Genomic DNA, 26708 nt, shown 5'->3' with positions numbered 1-26708 from the left:
ATAAAATAACATGTGAATTCCCACTGAGATTCATATCTACTCCGCAAACGGTAATGGGTTCTTCCTCGAGCCAATGGGACACCTTCCACCAACGTTCATGGAAATCGCCAGTAGTTATCCTGCTGAGCAACAGACACACAAACCAAAGCAAAAACATTGCACAGAGGTAAAAAATAATAATCATACCTTGATTTCAAAAACAATGTTTTTAAGTTCCTTTCGGGGGAAAAATTTAGAAGAAGAAGAAGAAACGGAAATTAAAGATGTAAATTATTAAACATTAAAAATATCTAAGAACATATAATGTAGAATGATCATTCAAACAATTACATTAGTTTATTGCCCATTTTGGACAGCTGACTGAAGCTGCTGGCCTGTTGATGTCATTTTTCAGCTGACACAGAAGCCACGGCGCCCTTGCTATTGCTGCAATTTAACAATTATGTTGCTGAGGGAGGAAATATATAGATTCAAGAGTCCTTTCTGTCGGTCGACTCATAATTTCAGTTTTATTGATCACAGGAGGACGTCGACCGTCTCCTATCAATACTGTAACCAAAGTCAACACCACCGCTGCATAAACCTCAATTCTTCCAGCGCCACACAAACAAAGACTGAAACAAATCAGTCGAACTCTCCAGTGTGACTCAAATAAATTTGATCAGAGCGGTGTTACATGACAACTTCCACCCTTCAGCCCCTCACACAGTGTTTATTATAAGAGCTGCAGTCCCTTGGTGGATTTGTAGCAGATAATTGCATATCAAATACTTGTATTGCTGTGTCGGTCTAATCCACATTTTGACATTATTTTCTGCAATTTGTTCTGGCTCGAGCACAGGAAGGCTGACATCATCACTCTTAATCCTACTAACAAAGCTCTCGTTGGGAAATGACCGCAGCAGCAGAACAATTTGAATTACTGATGAATTAAGCTGGCTGGACAAAAGGCCCTACAGCTAGTGCATGTGTGTTGTGTGTGAAACTCAAACATATGGATAAAAGCAAAGTAAATAATGTCTTGTTCCAGATATTTTAACCTGCTAGTTACTTATGATCCAGGGACTTGAAAAACACACACATTATTACTTGACTTACATGCAATTTGTATTTTCAGGGACTGCCAAGTCTCTGTTAGGTAGCTAATAGAGCCAATTGACAAAGTGAACGTTATCTTGCTAATGCATGACGATAACTATGTTTGTTATGTAACTGGCGTGAGTAAAGTCCGGAAGTTACGTAACAAAAGTACAGTAAAATGAACGTTGACTTAGTTTTACATGGACACAGGTCTACTGGGTGAAAGTAGACCTGTAAGTGTCCATATTTATTCACAAGAATATGTTCCAGATTATGCCCTTTTATTCCATGAAAATGTCTTCTTTTTGTATTAATCTAAAAGATATATATATAGATATATATATATATATATATATATATATATATCTATATATATATATATATATATATATATATATATATAGCTTGATGAAGAACTTGTGAAGGGAAACCTGCATTTTTGCTGCACTAAAACATTTTTTCTTAGAATTTGAATTGATCTGCATCTGAGTCTCGTGTCTCACCACAAATCAAAGAAGTCTGGTACGTAGCCAAATAATAACCCATAGTAACCCAAGTATCTATTTCTATTAATGATTGAATGTCCTTCCTATGTTCTCGAGCGTCTATAGGACTCGTGGGAGAATACAGGACATGTACCTGAGCGATTATGACTGTTTGGATGCCTAAAACCTGCAAGATGTCGTTAAAGATTCATATTTATACGAGCAGGTTGAGAGCGGCGGCGTCAGGACCGGCTGTGCAGAAATGTGCGTGACTTGTATGTGATAGTGTCTGTACAAACACACAAATTCACAAAGTTCTTATCTTCTTGGCACAGGATTTCTTTCCCCTCTGTCGGGGGGGTAATCTCCCAGCATACCACTGAGACCGAGAGCCACACAGAGGCTCAGTGAAGTTTAATGCAGCCGGCGCTCTCTTTCTCCCCTCTGCCATTACTAAATATCACCATGCAAAAAGGGAGAGGAAGATACCTTCAGGCCAAGATCTGGAATCAGCTTACCACCTCCTAAACCCTAACCTTAATCTTTACAGGGGAGTAACTCCCATCTGACCCAAGATCAGTATCACAGACTAAGCAACATCATATGTCATACATCATATCACTTCTTCTGCCAGGACCGTGTAGGTTTGGGTTTCTGCTCAGCTGTGGCAGAGAGCAGATCCTTTAAGCACTTGCCCCAACGCTGTGGGACATTTCAGTCCCCGTTCCCAGTATTTCACAATAAGATCGTGGTGGTGGATTAACACTGAGTGTATCAGCAGCAGTTTGATTAAAATGCTTGAGTTTGTACTGCAGGTTAGAACAATGTCTTTTGAGCTGAAATCACAGTGAGCTACAGAAGACATGAAAGGTTATGATACTTTCTTAAACAAGCTGCTCAGCCCAAATAGCTAGCTAACGCGCCATATTTGCTGTTTATATTGTTAATATAATATATATTGCAACTAACTAACTAACACAATAAAACATCTCTTGAGTATTTTAACATACATTGATTGTGTTGAATTAAAAAAAACACAAAAATACAGCGGGTCTAAGAGACCCACAACAACAGTAACAAAAATCAAAATCACGATCATCGTCTGCACCTTAAACAAAGAGCTGAAGTCAGGGTGGGGTTAGCTGAGCTGAGCATTAAAGCTACCGTGAAATCAAAAGAAAGCTTCACATTATGTATCGCGCTGGTCGTCACCTGTACGCCCGTACCTGGCCCAACGATGGACACAATGTGGTTATAGAAAGTTTCTTTATGGTGTTTTTTCAGTTTGTCATGTTGAGCTGTAGGAGCTACTGTCCCTCTGAAGCCTGCTGCGCTATTGGCCACTGCTTACGGCAAATAATACCCGCGACAAGGCTCTCCCAACAAAAAAAATGCTTTCACAGGAAATAAAATACCACACTGCTTCCCATTTCATGAGAACTTGAAGCCTAAAATATGCCTTCGAACTTCTTGTTAAGATGTCAGAGATACACAACGTGTGTTGTTTCCGTAATCTGTATAATTTCTAACACTCTTTGGAGTCATTCTTGACCAATGGTAATCGTGCAGCTGGAGCTTCTATGCAGAGTCTCCAGCTGCAGCGTGGCTTGCCAGTTTCCGAGTCACTTTGGTTGTTGCGAAGGCTTTCCAGCTCATACGGCTGTTTTACCATTTTTATTGTTTTGTTTCTTTGTACAGGTTAGTAATCAAACATTTGAATTAGTCAACTGTGGAGCTGGCTGGTGGACCACAGCTATACAGACCCTGCATCTTAAAAAAAAGAAAATGCCTGGAAAGACCTGACTTAAATCTGTCACTTTCATTAAAACAACACATTTCTTTTGAACACCCACATCTCCAACCTGAAGAGATGGCACATCTACGTGGAAATGTGATCAGGAACATCAGGTCTGACTTGAACGTGTCAGAATAGACCCACCACAGAGCTCATGTTCAGACCGCAAATGATAAAATATGTGTTGTTAAAGCTTTTAAAACAAGTCTGGTCTACGAGGATCCAGCTCTGCTGCTGCATCAGTCTCTGCCGGTCTCTTGTGTGCTGTTCCCCGTCTCCGTCTGTGTTTGTTTGATAGTGCCTTCGTCCTCCCCGGTGTGTGCGTAGCTAATAGCGCTATCTCCCCTGTAATTGCAGCGGGTCAGACCCAGAGACAGCAGAAGCCTAGTGTCCCCCCTCTCCTCTCCGTCACCTTCCAGATTACAGGTAGGTGTTTTCAGTCACGCTGATAACAAAGCTCCAGTCTCTCTGTTTGCTTTGTTCCTCCCAGCTCTCTCTTTTTTTTACCCTTTCCCCATTCTCATTGCCAGTCTCCTCCCATCTATCCTTGTTTCCTCTCCTCTCTCCCTCTCCTTCCCCTACTCCTTTGTCATTTCATATTTCCCTCTCCTCTTCCGGTATTGCCTCTCATCTTCTAATGTAATGTTCTGTTAACGGTGTGTCTATTCTTGTTCCGTCTCCTCCTCCCTTCTTCCTTTCTTCGTTCCTTCCTTCCTTTCATCTCCTCTCCGAACTTCTATCCCTGTCACCTCTCATCTCCATGCTCCTTGTTTTTTTCTGCCCTTGTCTCCTAATGTGTTTCCTTCTCTCTTACTCTCACCTTTTTTTCCTCTATCCTTGCTTTTTGTTTTCCCTCCTATTCTCTTCTCCCTTATACCTCCTCCACTTTCCTCTCCTCTATCCTTGTTTCATCTTCTCTCCTAATTTCTACTCCTGTTTCCTAACCTCTTCCCTCCTTCCCTCTCTTCTCGTAGCCTTTGCCTTTTCTTCTGCTCTCCTCTTTCAAAGATAATAATGTATTACAAAGGAAAAAGAAAACATGTCATAATAATAATATTAATAAGAAAGAAAATTGAAATATAGATGTTTAACAACACTTGGTTCTCCCTACTACTCTGATGCTGTAGATGTATAATGGCGTGCACAACTGTGCACATCACAACACACTTTAACGAAGTTACAAGCCCAGCCTGCTGCTCTTCATCCAGACTGCTCAGTATTGTTGCCAAATACAACAAAGAGACGAGTGCTATTACAACAAAGTTATGTATTCTCACATAAAAATCTGGGCAGAAGAGTGGAAGCTTTGTTCCTCCCCAAACAGAATATGGCTGGTGAGACGCTGCCGACAGTAAGCCACACTGGCTCGCAGGACGGCTTGCACCGTTGTCAGTGCAGGACAATGGGAGAATGGATTCACTGGAGAGCGCAGTGTAAAATACACGGATAGAGGGAGTATTTTCTCTCTACTCTGTTGGTCCTGTTGGTTTGTATTCCCAAATGGATAGATGTTAAGAGATTGAAGTCAGTGTAGTTCACCAATAAGACATGGATTAACGGTGGCTCAGCAAACTCACTATTTGACTTTCAGTATATTTGTAGGAGGAATTAGCCTTTTTGCATTTCAAAAGCCCCACTTGCCTTCTTCCCCCGTGCAGTTCTGAGGGAATTATGATTCAGCTCTCCTGACTATGTGAGACTTTAAGCTCTTAGATGTCTCGTAGGAAGAGTTGGAATACTGAAACCTCAGGTTGAACATGAGAAGAGTTCTTTTGGGGGGGATGCATTTAATATTCTCTATAAAAAGAAGTATTTGAAATGTATGACTCAATACTATACTTTACAGAGAAAAGTCTTGTATACATAGATTTATTTTAAAACTTTCATGCCACTACTGAATGAGCATTGGTTTCACGAAAAAGCTGGATTTCCTTTTCTTTCTTTTTAAATGTTGTAAGATCTCAATCAGATAAAAAAAAAATATATATATATATATATATAATCTGGCCATCCATGTTCTATCTGATGTAAACCATGTTCTCTCTGGAGCTTATATATATATATATATATATATATATATATATATATATATATATATATATATATATATATATATATACAAGCCCAGAAACTATCCCAGAAAGGATTACTTGGAAAAAAGTTTCTTTATTGCACCTGTTCTTAAGATCTTTTATAATTTCCTTCGTCTGTTGGTATGAAAAAAAAAATCTATTGACTATAAACTAAAGTTTTAGTGAAGCTTTGATGTATCAGCTGCCTTTATGTTTGTCTTACTAAGATGAAATGTTTGTACTTTTTATACCAGCCATCCATCCGTATTTAATGTGCATATTCTAATGCTGTCTGAATCACGTGCACGGCTGCACACATTTGCTGTGTGTGTGTGTCTGTGTGTGTGTGTGTGTGTGTGTGTGTGTCTGTGTGTGTCTGTGTGTGTGTGTGTGTGTGTGTGTGTGTGTGTGTGTGTGTGTGTGTGCATAGATGAAAATAGGTTTAGAAGTGTCAGACAGCGTGTGGAGCTCCAGGCGGGGGATTGAACCTGTCTGCTGAGTGAGCAGGACTCGCTCTTATCACCGAGAACGACCTGGAAGCGAGGAGCAGGTGTCTTGTTGGCTTAAAGCAATTATAGGTCGACATTTTGGGGAAATACTTATTCGCTTTTCTTGACGAGCGTTAGATGAGAAGATTTCTACATTTCCACAATTCCCTGCCGAGTACGAAGCAGCATCTCGTTTGCTTAACACAGACTGGACGCAATCCTCCTCCGAGCGCCTCTAAAGTTCACTAATTAACGTGTTTGTCTAATCCACCCCCAAACCCAGGTGGAACAAATGACAATTTAGTGGTTTTACGTGAGATTTGTGAGACGATTTTTGTATTACTCTTTACTTTGATTTACTCTTCAGCCTTTTATTTTTTTTAAATGTGTTTTGAGCAAATTCAACAAACGGCGTTAGCTAGTAAGCTTCAACGGTGCGGGTAAACCCATTGTTTTTACTTTTGGACAGTCAGGCGAGCGGTGCCCAGCTGTTTCCAGTCTTTATGCTAAGCTAAGCTAACCGGCTATTTAACGTCCAGAGGTGATAGTGGATTCTATTTTCTCATCCAACTCCGGTTGAGAACAAGCGCTCTTTGCGCAAAAAGTCGACTTATTGCATCAACTCAGCAGACAAACAGGACATCACCGCTGTGCTTCAAGGTCATCCTTGGATATGAGAATGAGTAAAAAAAAAAAAGCAATCCACCACACTTCCCAAAATGTTGAATTTTTCCCACACGTCCACAGTTTGGTATTCGAAGAGCTCCAGCCGTCAATCTCCAGCTTCGAGTATCGAATACAGACTCAAAGAGGAACACAGATGCACAGCTCTGGAAGATACAGTATAGCACCACTTTGAAATGACACTGACACCAACATACATATTTGATGTGCATGCATAAATGCATAAACTCTGCATCCTCAGAAACAGCACACATCAAATGTATTTATCGTTGCTCGGTTCGGCAGACACGCAGCAATGTATTCTGCACAGTTGTCACAGAGCCGTGGCTCGCACGGCGATGGCAGCACTCCATTTTACTTCGACAAAGTTCCTCGGTGGGAGTTCAGACGGGCGCGCGTTCGCCAGTTCATGGAGACAGCTTCTTTCTTTTGCGTCGTATAGCACAAGTCGGGGGGAAAAGGTGCCAAATTCCACCTCGTCAGACATGAGCCAAGACGTTGTCAATGTTCTCTTGAACCTTTTGTGTTTCCTCTTCTGTCTCCGGCGAGAGTCGGTGGGCAACGCTCCACAATCTGTTTTTATATCGCTCGCAAATGTGCCGCACAGGATAATCTCTGGTAATTTATCATTCTGACACGCCAACAGGGTGGCGATAAACAAAACAAAAGGAAAATAGTGTCTACTTAACAGGCATTTGTTTGCTTCTTTTTTTGCTCTCCAAACTATAGGAGCCCATTTCTGTCAGTAAAAGAAAAAAAAGTATATGAAAATGCAGCTAAGATAATACAAATATTCCCACGGTATGTCCTAATTATGAGATAGAAAGTCCTAATTATGAGATAGAAAGTCATAATTTTGAGATAAATAGTCAAGACTATGAGATAGGAAAAACTGAAGCGCATGCACACTTACTATCTCATTATTTTGACTTTCTATCTCATAATTAGAATTTACTATGGGTATTTATTTTTTATCACAGCTAAATTTTCATTGTATTTTTTTCTTTCACCGACAGAAATGTGTTTCCATACTATAGGGACTGTCATGCTGGGAATAAACATAAAGAAGCATTTTTATGTCCCTTTAGGTCGTACTGCTGGTAAAATAAAAACTCCTTGCATAATGACAAACAGGAATAGGATCAAAGTAAAGCAGGCTTTGTTTTATCCGCTGCTAATTCTGTTTCCCTTTTTGGTCGTATGTGCAGCCTCCCGCCCGGTGGAAAACAAGCTGTGCGAGGGTTCGATCCCCAACAGGTCCCAGCTCTGCCAGATCTCCTGCCCCATCGACTGCGAGGTGTCGCCGTGGGGCGCCTGGGGGCCGTGCACCTTTGAGAACTGTGACGACCAGGCTGGAAAGAAAGGTAGGAAAGACGCCTGTCCCCGCGGATGCTTATTATGATTCATCTTTAACTATAAGGCCATTTAAAAATGTTTGATTTGATTCTTTTTTTTACGGCCCTTAAGTAAAGATAATAAACAATTTTATAAATGGTAGCGCATTATCTGTCATTCCATCGTCCAGCTGCCGTCTATTTAAATACAGACAGTTTTACTCTGTGATAAACAACAATAACTTTTTATTTTCATTCCTTGTTTCCCGTCACGAGATATATGTAGTGACGGCATTCATGAACCTGCAGCCTTCACTCAATTTTTACTAAATAATATCATCATTTTGTATCAATAGTTAATGATTTAATGTTTCTAGTAGTAGTAGGGCATAGGAAACATACCATTACTGTCGGTGGACATTACTGTCACTGCAGCAACATTATAATTCATGATTAAATGTACCTTTTTCTTTTTAATATCAGTGTGTAAAATGTTAATGGAAAACTCACACATGAATCTCATGCGATATGTATGTGAAAGAGCAATCGAGTGATCAACGTTGTGCACACTCGTGAAAGAAGTGACTGGATTCATTGGTCACGCGTGCGTTCTGCGGTATGACATTTGGGATCAGAACAAGATGGGCGGGGTGAGATGGGCGGGGTAAGATGGGCGGGGTGAGATGGGCGGGTGAGATGGGCGAGGTGAGATGGGCGGGGTAAGATGGGCGGGGTTTGAGCGGCCGCCTTTGGCTCGGTCCATGTGGGGAAATCATCAAGGTTTTCCTCATTAGTGTTAATGAGCTGTCTCAACAAGGCAGCCATCCAACCAAGCCAAGCTAATCGTCAGCATCCATCATCGGTGGTGTAAGAAGTGCTCTGATCCTTCAATTAAGTAAAAGCACCACGGTTTACAATGACTCCATTACAAGTCAATCTCCTGGATCCAATATCATCTGCAGGAAGTACAAGTAATTGTACTGTAGATGAGACTTGTGCATCAATGTGTAAGCAGCGTTTTACTGCGACAGTTTAAACTTTACGTAACCCCAACGTCTCATGTGTGATTTCAGCTTTGGCACCTTAGTTGCCCGTCACACCCTCGTATCTTCCCCGTTCTCGCCCTCGTCATCTGTGAAAAAAAAAAAAAAAAACGTTACAAAAAGGCAAAAAATGTGAAAAAGAAAAAAAAGAAATAGGATTTTGTGTTTTTGTGTGAGTAAATCCCCCGATAAAGGTTACCTACATAACTCTACATAACTTTATAGTTAGGTAGTTTAGTCCGGTGGTTCCCAACCGATGGGTCGGGCCCCTCACAAGGGGTCACAAGATAAATATGAAGGGTTCATGGAATAAGGGAGGAGAAATAAAGGATGAAAGTTCTGCTCCACAAATTCATATCTGAAAATATTAGATAATTTGACCTCTTTGATCCATCTGAGACATTTAGAAGGGAAATTACTCTTTAGTTGAACTGATTTGTCACTCGCCAAAATACATGTAAAATCCTACTTTTAAAACCGTGAGCACAAAAGTAACTTGCAGCTTAAGCTGTCAAACACATTTAGAGGAGTAGGACTCTACATTTCTTCTTTAGTAAAGGACTCGTTACTTTCCACTTCCCGCGTGAGAGAAAGTGTTCAGTAAATACATCGTCTTTACACTCTTTGCAGGTTTCAAACTGAGAAAACGGCGGATCACCAACGAGCCGACGGGAGGGCCGGGGAACTGCCCGCACCTGGTGGAGGCGGTGCCGTGCGACGAGCCCACTTGTTACACCTGGCAGCTGGTCGGCCTGGACGAGTGCGTCCCCGGCGACGAGAAGCCGTGCGGCCCCGGCGCTCAGCTCGCACGGGTCCAGTGTGTCAACGGCACCGGTGAGAGGGAGGACTCATAGTGCGCTGTGCTTTCTTCCCCCAACCTCCGTTTGCAATAAGAGGCGCACGTCTGGCCTCGCGTGTTCAAAATCACAGTTTTTTTTTGAAGACCACCCCTCTCCCCTGACCCTCTGACTCTCGCTTTACGTGAGGAGATTTCCGTGAGTGCAGTTCTCTCCAAACTCCACTCCTTTCCTCCCCTCCTGTAAAACCTCTCCCACTTAAACGCTCACTTGATTCAGCGTTGCCGCCTCTCTCACGCCGTCTCTCTCATTACAGCCTGCCTCTCGGCACGCACAATTAAACCTTACTCTCGCTAAATCAAATCAATCCTCCGTGGCCACGGGTCTCGGAGTGCTCCGTGCCCTTTGCTGCTACTGATTTTTACTGCTCCTCTTTACGAAGCTAAATCTTTAATCTAAGAGTGCACAGATGCTTTTTTCAGACTCCCCCGTTTGCCTTTCAGGGATTATGGACAAATGTCCGGCAAAATAAAAGGAACACAATATTGTTTTAAATCTTTCCAGCGACCGCTTTTATTTAGTCGGCATTTCAAGTTAGAACGTACTGCCGCTCTGTAATCACATCCGGTCCCACACGTGCTCAGTTAATCTGCATTTTAGGATCTTTGAGCACGTTCTCCTCGCCAGAGTTCTGACGTCTCGCAGCTCATGCGTCGCCTGCAGGTATTTGGGGAAGTTTCACTGCAGGACTAACAGAGACCCTGCACTGCTCTCTTTCTTCTCCCCATGACTTTGGCTGATTGCCCCCCAACATTCACTCCCTGATCTGATGAAAATTGATTTGTTCTGTTTGGATTTTTCTGCTTTTCGCCTCAGAGAGTTTGCACCGCAATGTCAGCTTGTGTATTTTTCCCCCAACTGTGTCCCCGCTCCCAGACATAAAAGAAAAGGCCACGCAGCCGGGCCCCAGACAACAGGCGAAGGTCGATACAAATGTTATTGAAACTGGCTATTGATATTCCCTCCGCCGACCGCCTGCCCACTTAGGCAGGGAGCTGTTTCGTCTGTGCACACGACGCGTGGACGTCTTCCTGTCACAGTGGCTGTTCTGCTCATTCATGTTTTTCCCCTGTGTGAGCCTGAAGACTGCTCGGGTCCCCTGTCACTTCTTATTTTCATGCCCTCTCAGTTCTGTCGTGATTGGTTCACTGCGTATCTGTCAAATTGACATCTTATTGCAAAGCCAGGCCCCGGACCGACTTCTGAAGCCCAAGCGCTTTCTGCGCCGCTTGAAATTTCCATTCAGCCACTGAAAGGTTTACATTTTTTTTCTGCATGCATCGCTTACAGGGGGGAATATTCCCTGCTTAGCAACACAGAGGCAGATGTGGGTTAATACAATCCACTTATGGCTGCAGTCATCAATAAAAAATGGGCGACAGTGTACAAATGTGGGAATCCCATGTGAGTTTGCTCTTCCCCGCGTTCAACGGCACTTTAGTCTCAAGATTGGCTGGAGTCCAGAGTGCGTCCGTATGAATATATGATATATAACGTAAAAAGGGTCATAATAAACTGTCGTGTCAATATGGAAAGCATAAGTGAAATGTTTTGAATTATTCCTGCGGCGAGCCACAGATTAAGTAGATCTAGAAATATCAGACGTGTCAGTGGCTTGAATGCTGGTGGCTGTTTGTGGAGCTTGAATTGTGACGCTTTATGGGTTTATCGATGCGGCTTGTGATTAAAAATGATTTGCAAATAAGGTTTTCAGCGACTGAGTTCGGATTGAAAGCGTTGATGCTTGAGCCAACAGACGTCTTGAGAAAACAAAGCACGTCTCTAAATTCAAAATGGGCTTTGTTCTCGACGTGGCGCCATCAATTAGGACCAGCAGCTGTTCCTCTTCTCCGCTGCTCCGACCGACTCTGAGCTGAAGTGTAGTTCGAGGGTGATGAAGTTTTTGAGCCCTTAAGTTTTATCTTCCTTGGCAAAGTTACCACCCAGTATTTCATTTCACTCATCGCGTTCACTTGTACTCTTGAGCATGTCGGGTTGTGAGGAGTTTTCGCTTTCGGGTTCTTTATTCACTCGTAAACGTACAATGGAGGTTAAAACAATGACTTGAAGATCCCAGAATTTCCTGTTGGTGAATAAACTAATATAATAATAAGAAATGGAGTTGATATGACCACCCAGCCTGTAAGATATGACAGTGATGAGGATATTTTAGTAATATAGGGTAAATGGTTTACTATGTGGTAATATCAGTGCCGTACTGTCACAATGGATTCATTGGGATCATCAGTGATTGCCTGAAAGAAAAAGTCCTCATCTGCTAAGCTAAATCATGAAAGGTCTCCTGAACATATACCGTGATTAAATACCTGAAAAACACAGATGGTATTGTCTGAGCTACAACGCTATACATGAACACATATGGAATTATAGGATGTAATAAACATTCATTAATTTGTACAAACAAAACCACCTGTCTCAGCTTTCAATACAAAACTTTCACATTTTCGGCCAGAGTCGTTACCTGGAAACACAGATGGTAGTTTCTCAGTAACAAAGTTTACCCGGAAACACATCTGGAATTTAAAAATGAATAACCAATAAACCAAGTTCGGAAATAAGAAACCATCTGTTTCGACTTTCAACAGAAGACTTTAGGCCGAAAAAGCCAAAACAAAGGAGGCATTACCTGGAAACACCAGATGGACGTTTCCATGTCATAAATGTGAATAGTAGCTGGCTTTTTATGCCTCCGTTTCAGCTTCATTCTGTGCTAATTACTGAGGTTGATTTCCTGAAATCCCATTAGTATTAAACATGATGAAAAAGCTACTTCAGTATCATTAACTAGTATGCTAGTCTCTTTATTACATTATATATTTTCAAGATTAATTGCTAGGTGTTACCCCTTTATTATTAAGAGAATATGACTCTAGTTTGTTTAATGAGGCAAAATAAGGATTGAATTAAAAAAAGGTAAATATACCTTATTTACATATAGATTAACTTTCATTCTACGACAGCAGACAATGGCCATTGTAGGAGGGGAAAAAGAGGGGTTAATATTCAGAGGAAAACTTTTAAAACATTTTTTATATTCGTTTAGTGTATAAAATCTCAAATTTGCAAGAAGAACCTCTCCATTGCATTGTACAAACCTCTACATTGCATTGTACAAACCTCTACATTGCATTGTACAAACCTCTACACTGCATTGTACAAACCTCTACATTGCATTGTACAAACCTCTACACTGCATTGTACAAACCTCTACATTGCATTGCATCACTTCGCAAGATCTAATAATACTGATCACATCATATTATGCCTGCAGTGGATGACCTCATCAAATTATACTTGGCACGACAACTTCTTCAGCATCTGGATTCTAACTCTGCAGTTGCCAACATATCACCACAGTGTAACCTTACAGTTAGCACGTTGTACACTGGAAACAAACAACATGGATGCATTTTCTACTTTAAACTACAGCTTCAGTCTCTCCATCTTTCTTTTCCCTTCCAAATGTGATGGTGTTGTGTCCTGTCCTCCTCAGGAGACGAGGTGGACAGAGGTCTCTGCACCGCTTCCCCGGCTCCAGAGCCCGTGCCCTGCGAGGTGCCTTGCTCACGCGACTGTGTGCTCAGCGACTGGACGCCCTGGTCCACTTGCTCTCAGACCTGCTCCAGCAAGACCATCGAGGGGAAGCAGTTGAGGACGCGCTCCGTTCTGGCCTACAACGCCGGAGAAGGTGAGTCTCACCTGCAGACGGCCTCCTGCACGCCGTCCTGCATGGGGAATATATGCAGATGAGGCTGGGATATTGGCTTCGTCATGGCCTTTCAAGTCGTCCTTCGCTGTCACTCACTGAATGTCTGGATTTCACACTTGTCTGCATGTGCATTTGTCCTTATCTCAAACAGTCTGCTTATCACTCCTAGTGCTTATTTCTATTGGTCCGTCTCCTCGCCTGACACTTTTTTTTTTATCTGTCTCCAAGATCATTTCTCTGCAATATGCTCTGGTTTAAATCTTCGTGTGCGTCTGCTTGTCTCTCTTGTCTTTTATTTTTGTCATGTCTCCGAACACTTTCCTGTGTCTTATCTCAACGTGTGTGTCTCTCTGTGTGTGTGTGTGTGTGTGTGTGTGTGTTTTTCCTGACAGTCACAGCGATGGTTGTGGCCTGGATCACAGTGATGGAGGGTAACGGCTGTAATTAATAGTTAGCTTTTAGCTGTTTTGAACCTCTAGCTTTGTGTCAACATGTGGCAAAATGAAAGATGTCAGTTTTGTGCTTTTAAAAAGCGACAGTATCGAAACAGCTTTCAGTTGACTTGTAATTGATTTAGATTTTAGTCTACTACTTGTGAGACAGTCGGGGCTCGTTAAACCATGTGTGAAATAGCTTGAATGTGTTTTTTTTCTCCACTTGTTCTGCAGTGGTATTACTTTATGTTCTGCATGCTCTCACCTGTCACATTAACATATTTCATGTCTGTATTCATCTAAGGTCTCACTCAGGTGCCAAAGTTTCCGGAAATTTTGGGTAAATCTTTGACGTTAGGCTAGAAATGTGGTGGCTGTATTTGTAGCTTTAGACTGGCGAAGAAAATACAAAGGAGATCACCCCAAACTGTATACCGCTGTCTATTCAGACACAGATCTTTATGACGTAACGCACACATAGCCAAGAACAATACCTGAAAGAGGCGTCTGTCTCTGCTCCACAGGTTCCCTCTGCGGAGTAGATTCTCTGATTAGATTTTGAGCTCCTTCGCAGATTTCGTAGCTCCAGTGTTGCATAATGATGAAGAACAAAAAATGTTGAAACTACAGGAAGTACTCCAAGCTTTAAGATACAGGGTTCATATTAAAGAGCAACCTCCAATATGTTGGCATAGAATTATGTGCTAATGAATACATAAATATGCCTAATTAGTGACCGATTTAGCATAACTGCTTGCATTGAATTCCACAGTGATTATTATGGGACTTCATGAAGCTCAAGTGCTTCTTACTCTATCAACTGAGTGTTAGTCGGGACGCATGCTAAGTGAGAATTGCTCCACTTTGTGAATGCGTCGGCAACCCGTCATTTATCCCCCAGCAGACACATATAACTCATGTGCTGTTTATTTTTGTTGGTTATGAGGTTTATGTTTCCATAAAGTATCATATTTCCCCCCATTGTCCAACAACGCGTCTTTTTCTAGGTCATCGAGGCACCAAGTCGGCGTTAGGACTAGCGTCTCTGTCGTTGTTAGTCAGCTGAGCTGCCATGGCGCAGTCAGCAGAACGCTACAGTCACGCTCAGAAACCATTAGGCTGAGCCTTGTCTGAGTTGGCAGTCTGTGATCCAGGCCCAAACTGTGAGTGTGCGCCGCCGCTCATTACAGAGCTCGCTCTCTGTCAACTCCGGCAGCAAAATGCAGGTGTCGAGGAGCAACGGTCCCGCAACACCTCTCAATCTCTGCTGAGAGCCCTAAGTGTCGGCAGTTACTCTGAAACCGAAGAGGGCTGCGTCGACACAGCTGACTGGCTGCAAGACTCACAAGAGAAATGAAAAAGGGGAGACACAAAAAGAAGGAACCGGAGAATCAGATGGAGGTCGAACGCACCAAAGTAGAGCAATGAAAGTCTGACCTGTTAAGAAGAGCTCCGTCACACAGAACATAAACACGCCGATGTGTCTGTCGTGTGCGCAGCATCGACGTTGAAACAAGATTAAACAGAGAAGCGTAGCACCTCTGTTATTATGTTTTTGTTTGTTTTTTAACCTTTGGCGGTTAATTACTGAGTGCAGGTTTCTCCTTGAAGTCCCACAGAAGTTTAACTGAACTGTGAGAAAACCAGACTGCCTAATGAAATAAATGGCCTGAACAATTTCTTAATGAGAAAATGTAGCGCCCTTTAATTAGGCAAGGACTTGTGATGGTAAAATAACAAAGGACAATACATTTGTGCATTCATATGAGCACACTGCATTCGTAGCTAGTATTCATAGCTTCAGATTTACAGTATATTCAGAAGGTAAAAACGACTTTTGTGTGGAAGGTCATCAGACTTGTGCTTTTCAGGATATTAAAGAGATGCTTGAGAGCATCGCTGCTCCATTTTTACGCACAAGGTCTAAAGGCTCTTCGAAGTATTCGTTAAACAATGGAGCACTAAAGGGAGTTCTCATTATAAAGAGGTTCAATGTGAGCGAGCGTAGGTTTGATTCACTGGGTCAAACTGATTCAGCGGTTTCAAGGAGGACAAAAAATCTGTTAACAACAACTGTCAGACAGGTGTGCTCGATTGTTATAGCTCTCCTTTCTGGAGTGTGCATCACAGACGGAGGAAATGTGCTGAATAGACGATAGCTGTGGGTACTATTTAGACTGCGGAACAGGCAGTTTAACTTGGAGTTGTGTATTTACATATCTAGCGGTCACAGTGAAACGTAAGCATTCATTGTGACTTGTGTTTCTGAGCATTTAAGCCGCGTCCGATATTCAGACCCCTGATAAGCTCTGTTTTGGTCTCCACCAGCGGAAAACATCGAGATAAGAACGGTGAGAGTGAACCAGAGAGTGAACAAAAAGAAGATGTTTAACTCACCAGTATGTTTGAACATGGATCCTATTTCCCCTCACGTTTGTGTCTAAGTGACTAATTGGGAAAACGCAATAAAGCGTAGTTAGCTCCAAGAGGTTTCAGTGTCACGGAGAAATGTTTCGATAATTTCGACAACGTGGACGCAGCACGAGGCCTCAGAATGAGACTTTTCCTGGGGACTCGGTTGTTACAACAACAATAGGGGCCCGTTTGAGAAAACACCGACGTTACCAACGCTTTCATCTCGGCTGTGTCTCGGTGTTTCTCAGGTGGCGCTCTGTGCCCAAACAGCAGTTCCCTCCAGGAGGTGCGGAACTGCAACGAACACGCCTGTACAGTTTACCACTGGCAGACGGGGCCTTGGGGCCCTTGTACCGAGGACCCCTCTGCCTCCACCCTCAACACCTCCGTGGGGGTCCGAGCCAGCGGCGGCGGTCAGGCCCCCTGCTCCACGGGAATGCAGACTCGCAAGGTCATCTGCGTCCGGGTCAACGTGGGACAGGTGCCCCCCAAGAAGTGAGTTATTTCTCTTATTTATTCTGCTTCTGCTTCTTGTTGGCGTTTCTAAACCAGCGGTGCCTGGTCTTGTTTTTTCGACGACAGCAGTCTTATTTAGACTCCTGAGTTATTTCTCGCTTCACGGCTTTGTAGGTGGTTATAACTGTGAAATTAGCTCTCGGAGAATTGTGTCAAAATGAAAATTGCTCACTCCTCTTAACTGAAGTCCACCGGCTTTGAGCTGTAGCTCTCAGTCATGTGCCGTCAGGATCCAAAGACGAGGCACGTTTTAATTTCAAACGGCCGATTTCTCTGATTTGGACGACTTCATCTAAACAGAACAAACCAATCAGTTAAATCTAGTGCTGCCGTTTGGAGAATAGAGGACATGGAGAGCTCCGGCGGTCTTTTGAAGTGGGAAATTATTCTTCAAAGAACCTCTTATATTTATTGTATTTGCTCAAAGAACATAGCAAAAAAAAAAAAAAAAGGTTAGAAGCACTTGTCAGGCAAAGCATTAGAAAGCCTGTCTTACGATGTGAGGTCAAAGAGCCGTCTGTGAGCATCTGTTGTGCGAAAAGACATCAAGTCAGTTGTGTTTGTTGATTTGTGGTAAACTGGCAAGACTGAATGGTACATGAAGATGTATGTGTGTGTGTGTGTGTGTGTGTGTGTGTGTGTGTGTGTGTGTGTGTGTGTGTGTGTGTGTGTGTGTGTGTGCGTATGTCTGTGTGACATTGAAAACAAGCGAGATTAAAAACAAAACAAAAGAGGAGTCAGGAAGTGAGAGACAGATGAGAGAAGCAGCAGCGTTGGGAAAGAAAGACAGCAGGAGAGTAAAGCGAGTCAGTGAGAGGAAAGAAAAAAACACACGCTGGTTGGTTAAGTAAGCGGAGCAGACTCTACGTGAAGTTAACTCCCAATTCATATCTTCCCTTCGCAGGCGACCGCAGATAAATAAATAATCTCTCCGTCCCTGAAAGCCTAATTAACCCTGCCGGTTTTTGGGGCGCTTATAATCTCTCATTGATGATAATGACGGTAATTAAATGGGATTGATACTTTGAGGCAATTTAATCATGAGGCATATGAGAGGTAAGATGTGTGCAGTTAGCTTTGGAGACCACAACCCACGAGGAGGATTCAAATCATGCTGTCGAGTTAACGTCTGCCAGACGAATCGGCTCCAGCCGGGTGTCAGCTTATGCTTGACTGATTCACCCGACAACAAAAAGACAAAGGAGTCTATCTGCTAGCATCCAAAAAAGATTGATTTCGTAAAGTCCCTGCAAAAAAAGAAAAGTCCTTTAATGCATCTTTAGTTTCTGAATCTCACTCAATACCAGCAGATTCCCCCTCGTCCTGTTTTACATTATCAGTGAGGAGTGGAGGAGCAACAGCAGTCATCACGAGGGTCGGAGTGTGTTGTGTTGTGCCGTTTGAGCCCGCTCAGCCTCTCAGCAGGCGGCCGCTGTTATTGACCACAGCTGAGTCCAGTTTGAGGTTTTTGGTGCTACAAAGGTCACACGCTCCACTTTAAATATGCCAGGAAGGTGTTTGATATTCTCAACCCATCTGTAGCGTTCAAAAGGGGACTTATCTGACATGCTGTTGCCACAGGACTATTGGTAATTTCTATGTTTTTGTTATTGTTGCACTTTTTGGCTGTAACAAATGAATCAATTGGCAACAGACTTCTAGTCCATCATTAGACCAACAAAGTGTCACACTTTTAGACATCTTACGAACAAATTCTCACATGAAAACTGCTGTAAAGGTCAGGACCATCAGGTCTATGTGAAAACAATACTCACATACCCATATGTACACAGGGACATGTTGGTCGCTGTATTTGTTCCTTTTGTCTGTACTTTTATTAGTAATAAATTCCCACTGTGTGGTGTAACAGTGTGTATTGGTCCAGAGCTGTTGGAGACGTTCGGTTGGGTGTGTGACGTCCCGATGATGCGGTACCTTTGTTACACAAACATTAACAAAATACTATATTAATTTGTACTTCTGGTGCAGAAATTCTGAAACGCAAAGTTTTGTTTTATTGAATGTGTCAATTAGAAGAATAAAATAGAAACAGACGAGATACGCATGGCATCGAGACGTTTTACTTACAGGCTGGGATTTGCTTGCAATTGCAGAGTGTGTAAATAAATAAACTGAACACAACAAAGAACAAAAAAGGCTCCACTCGGGTTTAGAGACCAGGAAAAAAACTCCTTCAGTTTCCCTCAGTGGGATCGAATGATAGTTTCTGTGAGTGCTGTCAGACAGGAGTCTCTTCAGGCTCCTTTTCACCGGCCTTCATGGACCGGTGGTGCTGTCCGTGGTGCTGAAGAAGCTGCCCTCAATGACTCTTCATACAAGCCCAGCTCCGGTTATTATGTCCCTTTGCATGTGCTGCCTCTATTGTAACTCTTCAAAGATGCTGTTTAAAGTCTTTAGAGGAATTTTCCTCAGGCCTCTGTCACTGGCAGGGGTCCAGTAACAGGCTGTGAACCAGCGTGCAGAAGCTTGCAGTGTGTACAACATTGTTCATTTGTTTTAGCTGTGAACACACAAACGTTGTTGTTGCTGATCTATCACATGACACACACACACACACACACACAGACACACACAGGACATGATTTCAATTCCTCATGGAGACATGACTTTGACTCTTCCACTCACAATGACAAACACTGCCACTAAGATGGGGCTATTAGTTTGATTGCCAATTAGCCACATTTGTCAGCTATAAAAGAAGTCTGGCAATCAGCACTTTGATAAGCAGGTTTTCAAATCAACATGAGACAATTATAAGAGCTGGAAGAAGCCAGATCATCTGTAATTAACATGCATGAGCATTGGTCTGAAAAAAGAACAGACAACAAGCAAATCAGATTACGTAACGTCGAGGGAGAAGGACAGCATGCAACAAACGCCAACTGCGTGATGAGAAAAATGAACAGAAGTCTCAAGTTGACACTAACAACTAAGACATGATGGACATTAACACGCTTAAATTGTATTTCACTCGTCATATATACAGCATATATATATTTTCAGCCCCTCAGTTGTAAGAATAGCTGTTCTGAGTTACATTTGATCCTGATCTGACTGTCTATTGGTACGAAACTGGAAGACAAACAGACCTTGAATGACTGTATCAGAAGCTGTTAGGGGAAGTTTTCAATAACATTTACACTCAAATCAGTTAATCAAGAGAATAATCAGCAAAACAAATGACAAATTAGTTTAATTAATAAAACATTTGAGTTGCGTCGTGTGTGACAGCTGTGATTTCCTCAACATAAGCCTAAAGAACAGCTTCAGCTTTTTCCAACTGTTAAACTCATCCACGCCTCTATTTGACGGGAGGAGCAACTGGCGTGGTACAAAAAGCAGCAAAGTCTGTGTGGAACAGACGGGAATGGAGGTTGGATGAGTCAAACAAAAACAGGACTTTCACCTTGGAGACCACTTAAAAGTCCTGGAGACAAAGGTCAAAGTGTACTTATTTTACCCAACTCCCGTTTGACAACATTCACCTAACAAGGATACTTATTTAAACCAGAACCACAATATTTTCTTAAACAAAGTACTTATAACCTACACAGTGTCCTTGACATTAACTTACGTTAATGGCGAGTTATTGTTGAGTTGGGAGTGAGAATTTGTGTCTAGATCACTTCTATACTCGCCCTTCAGTGATCCCCTCTGGCCGTGTTTGGAAGCATCTAAACGTTATATTTATATTTCTCCTCTTTTATTCAGGTTTTGCCTGAAACTTATCACTTTTGTTATAGTTAAGAAGAAGTTATGCTCTTTCATGAATGCTTTCGTTACTTTTTTACCACCCCTGTTGATGTGGCAGACCACTATGGTGCTTGTATTTTTATTTTTTAAGCCCTCGTATTGTCCTTGACCGAAGTGTAAAGACGCAACAGCTCTGCCTTCCTGAACCATCTGTTGCTCAGATGCAGTGTTTACTCGCCTGCATGCAGGAGTGACTCAATATAGTTCTTTCTTCGTCTGGCAAAATCCAACTGGCAGGCAGTCTTGATCAGGGCACCCAGGGGATCCCAGCAGAACAAACAAACATGGCCGCCTGCACCCTGCATATGCAGATTTGCCCTGTCTCATTTATCGATGGATCTAAGCTGTCTTCCTGCCGCAGCCTGAGGCAGTGAACTTCTCAGAGTGCATGACACACACACACACACACTCACACACACACACACACACATAAATACTAACTGTCAAAGCCCAATAGAAAACGGAAGACACAAAAGAGACAAATATGTCAATGCCTCAGGCTTGGGCTGCTATCAACCCATCGAGAAAGCTGTTGCGGTGTGAGGGAAAAGAAACAACGTCTGCTTATTGATTCTGACAGTCTGTGGGCTGAATGGTACCAAATGTGTGTTTGTATAATCACATCGATGTTCTGGAAATTGTGAAAAAAAGAAACTGAATGATTCATGGTTATGATGTTCGACATCAGCTGTATTAATCCCAGTCAATCATCTCCCTGTCGTATTTTCTAATGGAGGCTATGTTTACTCCTGTTTTTTTGGACTGCGATGGATAGCGTGAAGCCCTCGAGAAGGAGGCCAAAGACGTCACTGAAAGGGTTCTTGAAGAACTGCAACCGTTCTATGCTAAATTAAACAAATGATGTTCCTGTTTTGTAGTCCGTTATTTTGATAATGAAATTAATTAGGCTTTATCTCTTCCCACCAGACCTTGTTTTTTGTGTCTCTCAGAGTGTGTGTGTGTGTGTGTGTGTTTTCACGCTCTCTTAAAACTCCTGACAGTTCCTTGCTTTGTTCTCCTCGCTTGGTCCTGCTTAACCATCTGCTCAATTTTTTTCTCTAAAAAAAAACGCCTCTCGCCGAACAGATTACTCGCCGCGCTAATAGCAGCGAGCGAAACATAAGCATTAGCCTGGCCGCCCGTCTTAATGTTGTGCTCTGGGACAAGCTCCCGGTGCCATGTTGTGCACGTCACCCGCCTCCCTACAAATCGTGACATTTAAAAATCATTATGGGATTGTGTCACTGACTGGAACCAGCAAGTCAGTTAAAAACCACACGCTATTTCTGGATTGCTTCATTTCATTTCAAAGCTGCCACGTTTCCACGGCGTTAAACACACATATGAGGGAGTTTGTGTGATAGAAAATACTGCAGTCAGTGAGGGATAAGATACCCCAAGTGTCTTGTAAATAAAACAAAGAAATGTCCTTTAAACAAGCAGCAAAATATGACAAGCAAAGAGAGTATTAGAGACAACAGGAGGAAACCAGAAGAGAGACACAATGTACATATAATAAAAAAATACATAAATGACAATATTACAGTTGACTTCACAACCCCACGGTCTCACAACCAACCATTGTGTTGTTAGTATTGTGGCTGGTGCCGAGGTCCACCAACAAAGATGCCATGTTGTTTTAAAAAAACTAGAATATAATTGAATTTTAATCATCACAATTTGGATAATACCCATCATTAGAGGGGCTACAATGTAATTAGTGTTAAAAGGGGAACAAAAGGGGGAGTTTCTCTCTGTCGAGGGAAACCTGCTGTGAGTCAAGTCTTTGCCCTAGATGTAAAGCACTTAAGACACCAAGGGGATCAAAGGAAACAAAATCAAGAGAGAAAAACATTTACATTAAAATAACCGAAAAGCACCCAATCCTGTTCACCTTATCCACCCAAATCCAAATGTAGGTGTTAGATATGGAGACTTAACTGCCCACAGGAAGTTACCAACCACAAAATGATTTGTTTTTTTGTTCTTATTGAGGCTCTGCTAGGATTTGTGCTAATCCCAGCATGCAGCTCACACCGGATTGTAAGTAGGAGAATACACAGAGAAAACAGCCGCACTCCACATTCACACTGATGGTTGATAGAGTCTCCAGTTTAAAGGAAAGGAAACAGGTGCAGACACAGAGAGAGAGAGAGAGAGAGAGAGAGAGAGAGAGAGAGAGAGATGAACCGCCTCACCAGAACTCTGTTTCCAACTCCTCACATGAAAAAACAGGATTTAGGAGCAGGAGCAAACACCCGTGATCAAAAGTACAAATTAACTACTCACTGTCTCATTCATAAATATGTAATTCAACAAGATTAAATGTTCAAAAACCTTACGCACATGCAACACCTTTCCCACCTATCTGTGTTTTACAGAACGATAGTTTTAATTTTAATGAGATGAGAAGATAATATTTCAAGAAGCTCGAGCTATAAAAGCCAAAACCAACCAAAAACCTCTGATCAGCATCAAAATCTCACCATTGTGAATCTTATGAATTCACCATGTCTGATAAAGTGCCGGCTCGAGCCACTTAATCGTAAATATTTCAAACTGCATTTCCAACCCTCCAGAGCCCAGAAGAGAGATGACATTATTATTCTGAAAGGTTGTAGAAATCCAGGAAAACAACAAATAACATTCAAGAAAGGCAACAATATAGTTTCCTATGATATCTCCTATATGCTGTGCATATATATATATATATTTTAGATACTATATGTATATACTTTAGACACTGTATATATATATATAAACATAGCTCATCCACATATATTTTTAGTGTGTAAAACCACTAGGGAACATGTTCACACTACTACACACTCTGACTTCTACAGTCAACTCACCGCCACAGACAGCTATCAGTTTGAAGAGGTCTCACGTCATTCAGATGCAGGAGCATTGTGGGCTTCAAGAGAATAAATAAGAGAGAGAGAGAGAGAGAGAGAGAGAGAGAGAAAGAGAGAGAGAGAGAGAGAGAGAGAGAGAGAGAGAGAGAGAGAGAGAGAGAGAGCGAGATCTCTGCAAGGACAATGCAAACAAACATTGATCTTTGAAGTATGCTATGCAACCTTTAGGAAGAAAACATGTTCACAAAGACAAAATGCAATTAGATATTAAAGATGAGCTGAACATTTTTAAAGTAAAAAGCAGAGCAAGGAGGCATAAATAACATTTATTTTTTCCTGAATAAATTGATCTTGATATAATTCAACGCTAAACAGGAAGTGTATTGTGCAGAAGGTGCTCTTGTAATGGACTTAGATGAAATGAGTCAGAATTGGTGACAATGTCTTTGAAGCCCCTAAATAAGATATTATTCTACCAATGACCTTCAGAAGTCCCATAATTAGTAAAATAAAGTCCTCTGTCTGCAATCGAAGCGCCACATGATCTGTCACATGATCCAGCGGAGAACCATTAACATGAACAAAAAGGACAGAGAGCGGACCACAACAAATGTTCAAAGAGAGAAACTAAACTCACAGCGAACGAGGAGGACATTAATGAAGGGGCGAAAGACAAACCTGAAGGAGCCAGGAAGCTCGACTGCGCAGCGTCGGTCCGTAGTCTTGAACTGAGGAGTTCACAAGCAGGAGCGCTTGTTCCCATGAGCTTTGAGGACAAGTGGATGTACGGAAGCAGCAACTCCCTGATTGTGTAAGTGAATTATGAAGTAATTACACAGATTTGAAATTGAATGCCAAAGATAACAGAAAGCCAGCGTAACAAAGCCAGCGTTGTAAAAATGTGAGATTAAATTAGAAAGTTGACCTAATTGTAGATTTGCTCCGGCTTCTCGACTGAAACAAGAATGTGGTGCTTTGCAGCACGATGTGTGGGGACAAAGGGAATGTTGTGGTGGATTTAATTTGATTTGTTGAAAAAAATAACCAGGGGCCTTCGTTTTGCAATGTTTCTCAATAAAAAAATAATTGCACTGGATAACTAACTGGAGGTGTTTTTTCATAAACCAGCTGGGAATAAATTACCACATGTGTGGCTGTCAAGGGCAGCTTTAATGAAATATGAGAGCATGAGGGCATTTTCATATCTGATGCACCCATCAACATTGGTCGATGTCTTTCAAAAAGCCTGTGACAAAAACTATTTCATGGGCCTGTTCAACGGTCCATCAAAGGTTAGATTAGGTTTCGGCTAAAGAGCTGCAAGAAAAAAAAGATCTAATTGTAATGATTGCAATATTGTGGGTAATAATAATTCTTACATCATTACTCTCATTTTCATTAAAGATCATATTAAAATGATTACGGTGGGATTTTTGCAGAGAAAGAACAAAGAAGTCCGCAGAATATAATTTCGACACTCGTATTAACTTTAACAAATTTTGCGCCTCATGCAGATTGAAAAATGCTGATTAATTGTGCCGCTAGATTAGGCTCAAAACATCCTCGGTGAAGAGGAGGGAAAGATCGTGCTCATGGCTGAATGAAGGAGGCTGGATATTCTCAATATTCTCTCAGTCTTCCACCCTCAGCTCCTCCCCGAACCGCTTTGTGACGCTACAACGACGTCGTGCCATGTCTACCCGCCGAGGGAGGACTCATAATTTCCAGCGACAAAAAGGAAATTCTCGGCGAGCAAAAGTTGTCTTTTGGCATTTAGACCAACCAGCATTGCTGTTGCGACTTTCTCGCCAGAGCGTTTGCTTGTGTTTCTGTGGAGATGAGCGGGAACGCTGAGGAGGTGAACTCTAAAAGGCAGGCGGTCTGCACTTCAGAAACGAGTCCGTCAGTAGTTTGGTAGTCGGAGCGTGTTGTTGCTTGGATCACAGGCCAAAGTCAAGCCGTACAAGTGTGGGGTTTTATCTAAATAGGAGTATTGTTTTATGGCCCGTGTACTTTCCAGATCTTACACGAGTGATAAATTGTAGCTCCTACCCAGACAAGACCATTTTTAGTGTAGAGGAGGGATATTAACAAGGTCAAAGGTTTAATCCTCCCTTCATCAACGAGCTCATGGAGTCACGTCGCGCAGCAGCTCCGCCTCGGGGCTCTGATCCCTCATGACGTCTCAAAGCCGGAGGGGAATTTTCAAGGAATCGAGAATCAATAGGCGGAAGAACTACAACGTGTCCTTTTAGAAACATGTAGTCGTGATGCATAAACATAGAAAAAGCAACTAACCAAAACAAAATGCTTTGGAAAGGGGGAGACGTTAGGGATCGAACCCAAGAACATCGGCTCTGCATTTGTTTGATATGAAATGTAAATGTTCCAGCATCATTGTTCAGATATTGGTTCAGTTCATCCAAACTTGATGAATGATTTGTTCCCGTTAGCAGTTAATACAACTTCCTCAATATCCTAATTATCGATCAATATTCTGATTTGGAGCTCGTGGAGTAGTTTGAGGCCGTCGAATATGAATCCACACTCTCAAAAGGTTGAACTCGTGACAAAGCAAAAATCAAAAGTTGTGTTTATTTGTTTTTTCTGAGACTTAAATAATTTGCTTCATTCAACTGCAGCTTTTGATACCGGCCTCCTGTTTATTGGCTTGCTCATGAAATAAATTGCTTTTCTATCTGTTCCATAGACGTTTGATTAGATCCTGCAGATTTCTGTGCGCTGTTTATTTTTGTCTTCGCGCAGCATTCTCCGGCTCCCCCTTGTTGAAGAGCTCCATGAATCCCTACAGACTGCCGACGCTGCAGTTTATATATAAATTGATATTTAAAAAAAAGGAAAAATCCTGGTTAGCACTGAGGTGTGGTGTAGAGATTGTGGGTTGGATCTGTTGACGTGTGCTCCAGCTGGACACCTGTTCATTCACTCCTTCTTCTTTACGGAGCTGAGGGCTGAAAACGTACGCGTGTCCTCCCCCTGCTGCAGCCGGCATCCGTTTTCTTTGTCCCGGGGACCATCCACTTGTACGAAGACACCAAGGGATTTGTTCCGCTCGAGAGGGATTTAGCTCTGTCAGTCGGTATTAAAAATAAATCTCTCCTCCGCGTCTCTGTTGCGTTATTGCA

The 26708-nt window shown here is 42.2% G+C and overlaps 1 protein-coding gene across 1 annotated transcript in view; it reads left to right on the top strand.

Annotated features, from left to right (window-relative positions):
- Positions 1–26708, top strand: part of thsd7ab (thrombospondin, type I, domain containing 7Ab) — a 127227-nt gene that overhangs the window by 51198 nt on the left and 49321 nt on the right. The window contains exons 5-9 of the mRNA XM_068569159.1: positions 3718–3786; positions 7813–7968; positions 9612–9815; positions 13353–13547; positions 16666–16912. Coding sequence (XP_068425260.1) covers positions 3718–3786; positions 7813–7968; positions 9612–9815; positions 13353–13547; positions 16666–16912 — 871 coding nt within the window. The remainder of the gene's footprint in view (positions 1–3717; positions 3787–7812; positions 7969–9611; positions 9816–13352; positions 13548–16665; positions 16913–26708) is intronic.

Source organism: Clinocottus analis, unplaced genomic scaffold, assembly GCF_023055335.1.
Source record: "Clinocottus analis isolate CAN_PGR_092001 unplaced genomic scaffold, fCliAna1.0.p SCAF_9, whole genome shotgun sequence".
In the NCBI taxonomy this organism is placed as follows: Eukaryota; Metazoa; Chordata; class Actinopteri; order Perciformes; family Cottidae; genus Clinocottus; species Clinocottus analis.
The sequence above is the reverse complement of the archived record's forward strand: the minus strand, read 5'-3'. Positions and strand labels throughout refer to the sequence as shown.